This window comes from Palaemon carinicauda, chromosome 37 (genome assembly GCF_036898095.1).
Source record: "Palaemon carinicauda isolate YSFRI2023 chromosome 37, ASM3689809v2, whole genome shotgun sequence".
NCBI classification, from domain to species: Eukaryota; Metazoa; Arthropoda; class Malacostraca; order Decapoda; family Palaemonidae; genus Palaemon; species Palaemon carinicauda.
Window position 1 is genome coordinate 35376843 of NC_090761.1, and position 12750 is coordinate 35389592.

The window sequence follows — 12750 nt, forward strand, 5'->3', positions numbered from 1 at the left end:
GAGAGAGAGAGAGAGAGAGATAGATATAGATATAAATATATATAGATATAGAGATGTATATATATACATGTATATACATATATATGTATATATATAGATATGAATATATAAATATGTATATATATGTATATATATATATGTGTATGTGCGAATGTGTATGTGCTTGCACAATATATGTATATGTATATATTTATATCATGCAATTTGTGCGATTTTTCTATTTTTCTCATTATATTCCAAATGGTTTCGTAGTCATAATGAGGGTAGTAGCTCATGATTAACGAAGCATCATGCATGTAGGAGGAACTAGAACTCGAGACTAATCTTTGGAAGACCCACAAGTCGTGCTACTCAAATCCTTGGCTCTTTGTGCATGGCGTGTAAACTCGTGAGTTCCGAAACCTTTGAATGGGCTTTCTTTTGACTCAGAGAAATATTTACGTTGAAAGTAATCTCATTTACCCTTTTGCTTATTTTGGCATTTCACTTCCCCGTTTTTGGTGGGTTTTTGTTATGCTGTGAACGGAGATAGTAGGAAGTTCAAGGTTAGAATCGCAGACATTCTTGTAAAACTCATGATTATACATTGAACAAATAGCTATTCCTTTTTAAGAATTAATTTAATTTTCAAGATATTCCTTGTTTATATTAAAATCTAATTTAAAATTTCTATACAAAGCATTTTTCCTGTTACATATTTTATATTATTTGTCTCTTAAGATGTAATGATGATAAATGAACATATGAAAAGCAACTAGCGTTACCTAGCGAAACGGCATTCGAATCCCTTCCTGGAAAAAAAAAAACCTGGAAAAAAAAAAGTCTGTGAAGTGCCTGCTGATTTCAAGAAAGATTTGATTAGCATATGACAGTATTTATAAATTAGTTTTCCGTAGCAACTATAATACTACAGGAGGCCAATTATATTTGCTTTCTATATTCATCTGAGAATTGGCAATTGGATTTTTTGTGACTGTTCGAAATCACCCATTTTAGGATCAATATTTTGTTCCCCGGGATATAAAATAGCTATTGGTCGAAAGTCCTGTGATTCGAAGCTTAGAAATAATTCCTTGTCAAGACAATGTTGGAATGGGAATGATAGTAATTCTCTATCCAGAGACCTTGGTTCAAACAGCTCTTTCAGATAAGATGGTATTAGGGTTTTTGGAAGTTAGTATTTTTCACAATATTTAATTATTAATTATCATTGTTAGTTTTCGGTAGTTCCTGTATAGTCTCTAATGTTTGAAGGTGTGGGAATATTTAAGAGGCTGGTTTGGGATAAATAAGTCTTATTTCTGTTATCATAATTCTGTAATTTACTTAATAAAATCAATAGGAGGTCCAGTCTGTTATTATGATACATTATTCGTCAAAGTAACATAAATTTAACTTAAGATAGAGGGGGTGAAAGTAGGATGCACGAAGCATGAAAAATTAGTAATTCCTAGGAAATGGACGAGGGAATGAAACCTATAAAGGAATTCTATTTGAACAAAGCTGTCTCCTTATCATCGAACTATATGTTGTGAAGCCATACTCATAAACACGCCTCCGCGCGCATGCCTTCAACCAGATTTTCAGGAAAAGACCAATGTGATTGTCGTATTCTTATTCCCGCTTATTCTTTGCACTAATCTTTTACATTCAATACTTCGTTCTTTTATGAAAACTAGTAGCGCATAACTAGGAATAATGATGATAATAGGGAAATAAAAGAAGTATTTTTATCATGGGTATGGTAGGTTAGATTTTTCAATTGATTAAAGATAAATGAGCTGCAGAAACAAAAACAAAAAATTGTAATTGATTTTCTATTTACCTGGTATTATGTATTTTAGATGAAACAGCAGTAATTTACAAAAAATCAGGAGCCGTTAAATTCGAAATAGATTAACTAGTTTAACACTGCATAATATCAGTTACTCTGATGATATAAAAATGCCGATAAACTCACAACTGAGGCACACTATTCAATTCTAAAGGCAAGAGTATGGAACTTCTGCGTCTAATCTATAACCTTTTTTTCATAAATTCCAGTTAAAAGGACTTATAATGGTAATGTTATAGACATTCATTTTAACATAGCAACGACCAAATTAGTACTCTATCAAAAGAGGTGGCAGACTGCAGGAAATTATGCCAAGTAAAAGCAAAAGCAAGAATATTGGTAAAGAAAATTATGTTTTTCAATCCGATTAAGAAATAAGCAAAGTAACTTTTATGAATTAGTGAAAAATCTATTATGATAGATCCTACTATTCAATTAAGTTTTCTGATTAGCTAGTTACCGATTTTTGCGTCAATAAACGTAGGAGATGATGATGATGATGATGATGAGTTACCCATTAATAATTATTTTCTTCGATTGCATAGCGAAAATTTCTAGAGAAATATATAAATATATCCTCATTTGAAATAGATCAATTATATAATTTCATAAATGAGTTATTTGAGTACTGGGATACTAGTATTTTCTTGTCTCAAGCTTTTCATATTTTTTATGGGGTCGCTGTCTCTCATGAGCCACACACACACACACACATACACACAGATTCATTTGATTGATTGGAGCTTTTCTGGGCACTCAGATTGACCGGACAGTATCTCTGGAAAAGGGTTTTTGAGCCCCTTAAACCGTAGCTACTGTGAAAGACTATTCTCGGTGGCCACGCTTAAAACTCCCTTAACCTTTTTACCCCCAAGGTAAGGTTAAATTTCGAGCATATTTTTCTATATATATATTTTTAAATTGCTCTAACAGCCTTAATTTTTGTCATAGAGAGGTCAGGTTGGTCTCATTCTTTTGGAAAATGCCTGAAGTTTCTCATAAAGTTATCAAAAATATACAAAAACATGTAAATAACAGTGTTTTGCAAGAACGTACCGATACGTCCTTTGGGGGTGAAAGGGCGTTGAAACCCCAGGAAATAAACAATACTTGCGTCGGAATTACTTATAAATACCTCTTACATAGATTCTTACTTCTTGATATCATTGTTGTGGAGGTATCTGTGATGCAGTAATTTGAGACGTAATTCTTTAATGGAATTCAAGCTTATTCATACAGCGTTCTTACAAAGGTCTTTCCCAATATTAAAATTTTTTATTAAGATATCAGACAGCCCTCACAAACCAAGAATCAGTTGCTAACTTACCCTCGTCCCTCAATACATTTGTTTCATTTTTGTGGTGTTTATTTTCTTTTTTCAAAAGAGAAACACATTCTTAAAGGGATAATAAATAACATTTTATATATATATCTATATATATATGTATATATGTGTATATATAATGTATATATATGTATATATGTATATATGTGTATATATAATGTATATATAATGTATATATATGTATATATATGTATATATATATGTGTATATATATGTATATATGTATATATGTGTATATATAATGTATATATATATAATGTATATATATGCATATATGTGTATATATATGTATATATATATGTGTATATGTGTATATATATGTATATATATGTGTATATATAATGTATATATATGTATATATATGTATATATTTGTATATATATGAATATATGTGTATATATGTTTATATATACGTATATATGTGTATGTATATGTATGTATATGTATATGTATATATATGTATATAGATGTATATATATATTTATATACATGTGTATATATATGCATATATATGTGTATATATATTTCTATATATGTATTTCTATATATGTATAGATTTATACATATATATATATATATATATATATATATATATATATATATGTACATATACGTATGTATATATACGTATATGTGTATATAGGTATATATGTATATATGTATATATATTTATATATATATAATATAATATGCATACGTATATTTACACATATATATGATATATATGTATATATACATATATATGCATATATATGTATATGTATATATATATATATATATATATATATATATATACACACACATATTTCCTACCAAACCCAGGAAAACATACTGGCACGAATGAAAACCTATTCATTCTTGCATTTTAGTTACAGGAGAAATTACTCGTTAATAGATAAAAGAAAAAAGTAAATGAAAATATTTCATCTGAAATATCCGGTAGTGTAACTATGCGCAGGATGTTATAAATAGAATTGTCTCGTAACTTTATGAATGTGATATAGTAGCATATCTGCCCCTTCATATATGAGTAATACTTTTAGTTACAGATAATATTTGGCAGAACATTATGTCGAAACAAAATATCAAATATTAATTTTGAAAACAGTAAATATTAATATTACTATTATTATTGTGATGACGATGGTGATATTATTATTATTATTATTATTATTATTATTGTTATTATTATTTATAATTATTATTATTATTATTATTATTATTATTATTATTATGATGATGATGATGATGATGAAATTATTATTATTATTACTATTATTATTATTATTATTATTATTATTATTATTATTGTTGTTGTTGTTGTTGTTGCTGTAACCAAGAACCTCGGCCAGAAGATGAGAAAACTTCTAATTAAAACACACAAGCCATAAAAGAAATTAAAACCAAAGTACTTAATTCCTTAAGGAGTTACTGGGCAGGCTGAACATTTCTCACTTGAGAATTTCAACCAACTTCCTAACCAACCGTTGTTTTGCTGATAGCGTCTAATTCTAATTATTTCACAACGAATGGGACTCGGGAAGTTGAGTAAGACCCAATCAGGTTTTCATCCTCTACAGGACACAACTTGGACACTGCAGAAGTACGTTATAATTTCTTCTACAGGATATGCGACGGTTTTAAAACCGGCCTTGTCTCCCTCCCAAGAAGTCCCGGTTTCGATCATGTTTTGAGAGTGAAATTGATTTTCTGGATTTCACACGGTATTGCACGTGTTTATGGTATTCCCATTCAAAAAGGGTTATATATATATATATATATATATATATATATATATATATATGTGTGTGTGTGTGTGTGTATGTATGTATGTATGTATATATATATATATATATATATATATATATATATATATATATATATATATATATTCATATGTATATAATGTATATATATATATATATACTGTATATATATTCATATGTGTATATATATGTATATATATGTATATGTATATATATATATATATATATATATATATATATATACATATATAATGTGTGTGGGTGGGTGTTTATCATGCCTGTGTGTGTTCTAGTATCACTGTCCGGTATAACATTTTTTCATTATATATCTACATACAGTAGCGGAATGACAAAAGGCTTTAACAACAGCCAAAAATAATTTATCTTTTTATTAGAGCAAAACTAGATGCATCCCAATGAATATAATTAAATCATTGCCATGATAGGTAATATATAAGTATTCATTTATAATTGACATGATACATTAAATTTATGTGCGTTAACACATAAGTAATTAAATCCCTAAATTAGGAGATAAATCAAGATAACACAACCAGGTGAATAACATTAATAATCTAAATATCACAACAAAAGCATCTCATGACAAAAAGAACCTTCTAGTTATGACCAATGATCTCCCTTCATGAAGTGATAAAATAAATAATCATTGATCTTTTATTTTGAAATGTCTCAAGAATTTTGAATATTTTCGTAGCAATATAGTCTAGCAGGAAAATGGGAGATTTTGAAATTCCTCAACAGAAGCCTCAGGTGGTATCGTAGCTCTGTTTTCTTTTCTCTTTTTGAAGTAAACCAAAATTGAAGAATCGAAAAGCATTTAATATCGCCATCTTGTCGTGTCGAATAATCCCGCAGAATCGCTTGTCCGAATGGTGAGGTCGCTTAGGTAAATGAGTAGAAGATATTCAAGAAACAGCAACCAAAGCAGAGAATAAATAAGAGCTGAAGAAAGATGAGAAAACCGTCATCATTAGGGGCGTAAAGGCAACATTGGTAGTTATCCTAGAAAGCACTTTTTTTAGTTCACGTCGACGCTCTGGCCACGGCGTAAGCGAGCGAATTCCTCGATATCGACATCTTCGCCAGTGGGGGCACCTGGGGAAAGAGAAATGCATGTAATTAAGGTCTATCCTTTATGATAGTCTCCATGAATTCGAGGTTTTCAACTGTTTGGTACTCCTGACAGTGGGGTATTTGATGATCGAATGCCTCACTTATAGCACCATAAGAAATAGTTTTCTACTTGAGGCTTGAAGTGAGGATGGCTCGTTCATCCGTGCCAAGATTCTTAGGCAGGGTGTGTTGTACTATGCTAGCGGTATTTTTAGTTTTATTTCAGAACCAGGTCTTCTGATTTAAATCTTATAATGACATATTCGCTTTTATGGTTTTAAATTTAATTTTATTACATTATTTATTTATAACAAGCGATATCGGCGTCAGTGACCTTCATTGTCAGGAGGCCATAAAACTCCAAATCAATCAATCAATCGAGGTTCTGAGTAGTAACTTGTCAAACAAAATTCTATCTGAACTGCTGGGTTTTATCCATTGAAAGATGAGGTTAGATTTCCATTGCTTACGTTAAGATATTGATCAGAAGTGATTAATTGAAATGAACTTACCAGGAGCAGGGTGGGCCATCTTGAAGGGAAGGTCAGCATTCAGTTCACCTCCAAGGGCACCACAGTTGAGCTTAACGCGGAGGGAGTAAGAGACAATGATACCGTTGGCATCATTGGTGTTCTTGCCCTCACCAACCAGGGTGGAGGATGCCAAGTTGGCATCAGAGTCCTAAAAAGGAAAAGTATTTAGAAAAATAAACATTAGATGAATTAGGGGACAGGGCTTAAAGTTTAAGTAATAACAAATGCATATACGTCTGTCCTTCTATTTGTTCATAGAGCATAAAAACTCCTGATAAACGTGAGACCGAGTTCATTGCTAAATATTATCCATATTATCTTAGAGATTTTCTGTTGATCTCTTTTTATAGATGTTTTTTATTACATTGAAAACTTCTGGTCAAATGCCGTCTATCGGCTTTCCATACCTTCAGCTTGCCGTCCAGGGCGAGACCATACTTGCTCTTATTAGAAGAAGCAAGAGGAGTGATGGAGAAGGACTTGTGAAGGTTGCTTCCAGGGGTGATAGGGCAGCCCTCCTTGGACTCCAGTGAGGCGACCTGGAAATGTCAAGAGAATTCAGATGTAGTCTCTTAGCCGATGGAAAATACCTTGGGAATTCTCTTTTCGTCATTTTAGTTAAAGTATGAGAAAAAAAAATAAGCTGTTTAGTATGTATAGTGAAACTCTCTCTCTCTCTCTCTCTCTCTCTCTCTCTCTCTCTCTCTCTCTCTCTCTCTCTCTCATTACCTCACGGGTGAACTGGTTGTTAGTCATGGTCAGTTCTACATGCTGGATAACAGCGCACTTCATGCTCTTGACAGTCTTCTTGCTACTGTTGTTGATGTTAAGGGTGGCCTTTACAGTCTCTCCGTGATAGTACAGATCCTTATCAAGGGTGACCTCCAAGTTGAGCTTGCCGGAGGACAGAGCGAATCCCTTGGACACGAGTGTGCTAGGCTGGCGCTTTGAGGAGATGAAGGGAGCATACTGGATTTTCCTAACGGCAAGAGTTACCGAGTTCCGCTTGTGGGGGCGCTCCTCGCTCTTCTCGCCGGCGTATACGATCAGTTCGTAGATAACGCCAAGGGGCTTGAGCTGCCAATACGCAAGTAATTCATATCTATGTAACTCATTGTTGAGGAAAATCATGTTTAAGCCAACCTGGCTTGAGCTAACCAATAGATTTTCTGTGATACTAAATTTTTGGACCCCTCGAATTTAGATTCTTTATCCTTACTTTACTCATGAATGATAATACTGTAAACTATCATATTCATTCAGATGTGGATATACATTATTGTTCAATATAAACTGTAGATAAATGCCCCCCTCAACCTAGCCCTGCTGTATATTATACTCACAGATTCCTCATCTCCAGTATGGAGCTGGACAGAGGTGGGGGCGCTGGAGGGAAGATTAATAGAGAAAGGATAGGCATTGCCACCGAGCTTCTTGATGAGCCTCTCTTGGACGGCAGTTGGCTCAACAGAGGACTTGCTGGGGTAGATCTGCTCGCTGAGGAGGGTCAGCTCTTTGCTGAAGTTGAGGCCCATGACCTCATCCTCCTCGCGGCCAAAGCGGTAGATGACATTGACCTGGAAAAGGTTGTTTAGGGCGTGAGGGCTTAGAGGATATTACAAAAGAACAACAGTTATAATTGCTGGATTATTTAGATATATTTACATTACCATCAACTTATGTAACTACAAAAATTACGTGTGACCTATTTACGCTTATTCATAAGATATGTAAATCGTGCTTTTCGCCTATTTACGCTTATTTATAAGATATCTCAAGAGGTAATGTGACTTCATATTGGCAAATTAGTTTTAAGAGGGACGATAAGCAAGAGGTTCCTTTGAAGTGCCTTGTAGCAAAAGCATTTAGGCCTGATTATTAACAAAACTAACAAATTCTTAAAACTTAGAATTTACATAAAAGAATAATTTATTGATCCATTTTCACTTTTATAATAAGGAAACATCGTTTACTCAATCTAAAATTATCGAAAAATATTTCACTCAGCAGTTTAGATAAGTGAGATTTTGAGTATTTTTTATCATATCGCTTTCATGAAAAATGAAAATGTTTCAATTCCTTTTTGCTCAAATGTAAAGTTTTCTATTATTTAGTTTTGTCGTGCTTGAGAATTACAATTTTACCTCTCGTGTAGGGAAATATATATATAAAACACTACTGATTTCGCTACTCAAAATTAATTTTCTGAAATGTGCATGCTCACGTACCGAGGCGTATACACGCCGACCACGAAGGTAGTCATCGTCGACGATTAAGACACCATCGACAGGTTCAGTGGTTACGGTGTTATCAACGAAGTCTCGACGACCTAGGTAGACAGTGATCTTACCTGTAGAAGAAAGAGAAATTGATAATGAGCTATGTAACTGGAAGAAGCAATGTGGAGGCAAAAGTGTGTGAGTCAGGATTAAAAAATGTTGAAGAAACCAACAAAGCAAAGGTACAGTAAAACCGGATCATTAGGAGTCTAAATATCAAGAACATATTTACAGATCTTTTCGGTAGATTCCTCTACTCACTCTTTAAGATGATAATAGGGCATTGCTCTGATAACTGAAATATCTTTTACCAGATTGTTGATGTTGTGTGTTTTATTCCATCGTGTTGCCAGAAGTACTTGTAATATGTATCATTAACATGTATGAAACAGCTAAATAGCACTCCCGTTGTCCGATTTATATGCGTCCGATTAGACCCACATGGTTCATAATCCAGGTGTAGATACAGAGGAATATCCTGAAGGAATGTATTTTGAAAAATTTTGTGTTTTATCCAAATGGGAGTAATCAAGTATTATTGTTAGTCACTAGTTCCACATGCACATCCTTAGTTACCTTCAGTAACATACAAATATAGAGGGATGATTAAAAGTGGACATTTATATTTGTTTTATATGTTGATGTAACAAAGTATGTTATTACACTTCAGAGAATTCAAACATTCTTTAGGCATAAGAGGACGGTTTTGGGGCACCTAAAGTATGAGTCTTAAATTCTCCTTGAGGGTATTTGAAATAGTTTTCTGTGAACCTGGCATTTTTTTACAGATCATCATTGAGATCTTTCAATGACGTGTCATCTATCAGACAGGTTTCTTATGTTCTCCTTCGATGGTTTTTATGGACACCGTTTGGAGCGATTTCCTAATCCAGACGTTAAATTTGTACGAAGGGTTTTCCAAGACACACTAGTTTTCCAGGATTGAAAGTTTCCAGTTTCTATAGAGAATCTAGACAAAAGGTGAAGGATTTTCATGGACTCACCATTAGGGGCGGTTTTTTTGTAGACTTTCACGGCGTTCACCATCGAAGTTGATTGGACTTTTTCTCTTGCGAGAAATGCAACGGAGACGTCAGAAAAGTGTGGTTAACTCGGCAGAGAACAACTGCAGGATTGGGGTTCAGTCTTCCCTGACCAACTATATGTAGGGAAAGACCAACTAATCTCATTAAACCATATGAGGAGTTTCTTCTAATCTCTAGCGTTTCTATGGGAGCTCACGTTTGTGTTTGGAACCGAACTTCCGAGGATTTTCCTTAATCATGACCGCAATATTTATCGTATGGATTACTTGAACGTTAACGGGTTTCAAGGGTACTTTCCATAAACACAGAGCAAAATGAAAATCTTGAGCTACAACGAAAAGTCGAGATTGACCCGTTTCGTTTTGCTTTACATTGTAAATAAACTTTGTATATATTTGTACCATGTCTCATGTATGTATATGCATCAATTCCATCTCCTGAATGTAGATTTGGGGTTGCTGAATCCCTTGATAGAGATCGAGCTAAAATTTAGTGCATGGTGCAAATTATGGGGCATGAAGTTGAATCCTAACAAAACTCAAAGTAAGATTTTAAGTACGTCAAGGACAGTGGCTCAACATCCGGACCTCGGCATTGATAATTATTCTTTAATTCTGTGTACAGAGTCTTTTAAAATTTTAGTTGCGATTCTCGACAGCAAATTTACTTTTGAGAAACACATTAGGTCTGTCTTTTCTTCAATTACAAAAAAAAAGACTTAAGAAAGACCTCAGATTAATGATGCATATATATACATATGTATATATATATATATATATATATATATATATATATATATATATATATATATATATATATACATACATATTTATATATATATGTGTGTGTGTATGTATATATATACATACATGCATATATATGCAAATTCTGATATTTATGATTAATGGGTATTAAGATTATTATAACTGATTTCAATAAGATTCTTATTTATTTATTAGAATTCCCCATAGGGGAATACTATTGTTTTTGGTAGTATTATTATTATTCTTTCCGCGCGATTTTTTTCGCAAGAAATCTGAAATAATTATCATAGGTAGCCTATGGTAAGAATATGCCATAAACCCAGTTTAAGTGACCTTGACCTACTTTTCAAGGTCACAGGGGCTTTTAAAGGCAAAATTTGTAAAATTTGAAATTGCCATTAGGCCTAAAGTATTAGCCGTATGGGTAAGGGCCTTATGGACAATGATACAGACGTAAATCCCCAGATATTGCCCTACTTTAATGCAAGTAGGTCAAGGTCAAGGTCGCTAATTGCCAAACCGGCTCAAAACAGGTTTGTTTCCGAGATCTCAAAAACCGGAAGGCCCAGAGCCCTGATCTTAGTGGCATATGATGCCCTACAGTATATATTTATCTAAGGTTAGCTTAACATTTGTAGCGACTGCTTAATTACTTTTTTTAATATTGATTTTTAACTATATTTGGCAATTTCTCCATGAAATACTGGTTTTTTGGTCATAGCATGCTAAAGTAAATTACCCCAAACATATACCCAATACTGCCAAATCAAATTTGACCTTGACCCTCATTTTCAAGGTCATATGGCTATTTCATGGAAAAAAATTGACGTGGGCTAAAAGTGATGTTTTGTTGTCACCCCCCCCCCCCTCCCATTCGCACATGCTCTTTCAGAATATGTGGTCATATTTAACCCGTGACCTTCACATGACCTTGTAAGTATCCATTGTCTTCAAGTTCAAAGGTCAATTTCTCTATATTTGTCATTTTTGCCTATGTTTTACCTCCATATACCTGCTATTATACAGATAAATTGCTTTAGAATAGTTTATCAACATAACTCAAAATTTAGTCAAGGTGTCATTAGGCCAATAAACCATTACACAATATCTTTTACTGATTGACGAAAGCATTTCCACACCTATTTTGCAGGGGAATCCTCCGCCACTGGCTTTAGCCAGTTGCAGTCTAGTTATAATTAGTATTCTTTCAACATAATTAATGCCTTTAGTATTTTTTTTCATGAAAAATTATAGGTTAAACCCTTTCCTATCAATATTTCAATTTTATAAGGAAACATGATTTAATGTTTATGTAATTAACTCTCAGTTTAAGAAATTCTTGCATATAAATGCATACATTTAAATACCCCTACATAAGAAGTATAAAGGTCATCAGCCCCGTTGTATGGCTGTTGTTTATTTATGTGATGATATGATGACATCATCAATGACGACATCAATCCAATTATGAATAGATGATATCATTACTGACGTCATCTTTATTTACATATCGCATATGTTATATTTTGATTACATCAGCTGATGTCATCAAAAACTTTATTTGGATTTCCCAAGACCGGGAGTTGTGAGTCATTGCATCGCCAGTGACGTCATCGGTGGCTTTTCTTCCATATCTGAGAGCTTACTTTTTTTTTTCTTTTTTTTTTTACGTTGCAGTGTTGACCTAATTACTAATAGGTCTCCAATCGTGTTTCCGGTCAAAGATTTCTTGTTGTCTTGAATATGTTTTTTCCAGTTTGGCATTTCTTTTTAAATCTCTTATTAAATATAATTCGTGTTATCAGATGCATAATTTTCACCATTTTGAAATTTGCGTTATCTAAAATATAATTTTCTAAGGTATTATTTTGTATAGTCGAAGCTATCATTTGCTGCGTCTAAGATATTCTTTGCAGCCTCCAATATACTCTTATTCTATCATTTAGTATATGTTTTATATCGTCTAACAAGCCATAGGTAGTAGGTTGGCCAGGGTACCAGGCACCCGTTGAGATACTACCGCTAGAGAGTTATGGAGTCCTTTGACTG

The 12750-nt window shown here is 33.1% G+C and overlaps 1 protein-coding gene across 1 annotated transcript; it reads right to left on the reverse strand.

Annotated features, from left to right (window-relative positions):
• Positions 1 to 5425: 5425 nt before the first annotated feature.
• LOC137629064 (arrestin homolog) lies at positions 5426 to 10161 on the reverse strand. The gene is made up of 7 exons (XM_068360331.1): positions 9896 to 10161; positions 8841 to 8962; positions 7956 to 8189; positions 7342 to 7689; positions 7020 to 7151; positions 6592 to 6760; positions 5426 to 6061 (listed from the first exon to the last, which is right to left on the reverse strand). The coding sequence occupies exons 1-7, from the start codon at positions 9936 to 9938 to the stop codon at positions 5985 to 5987; spliced, it is 1125 nt and encodes a 374-aa protein (XP_068216432.1). The 5' UTR covers positions 9939 to 10161; the 3' UTR covers positions 5426 to 5984.
• Between the last annotated feature and the right edge of the window lie 2589 nt (positions 10162 to 12750).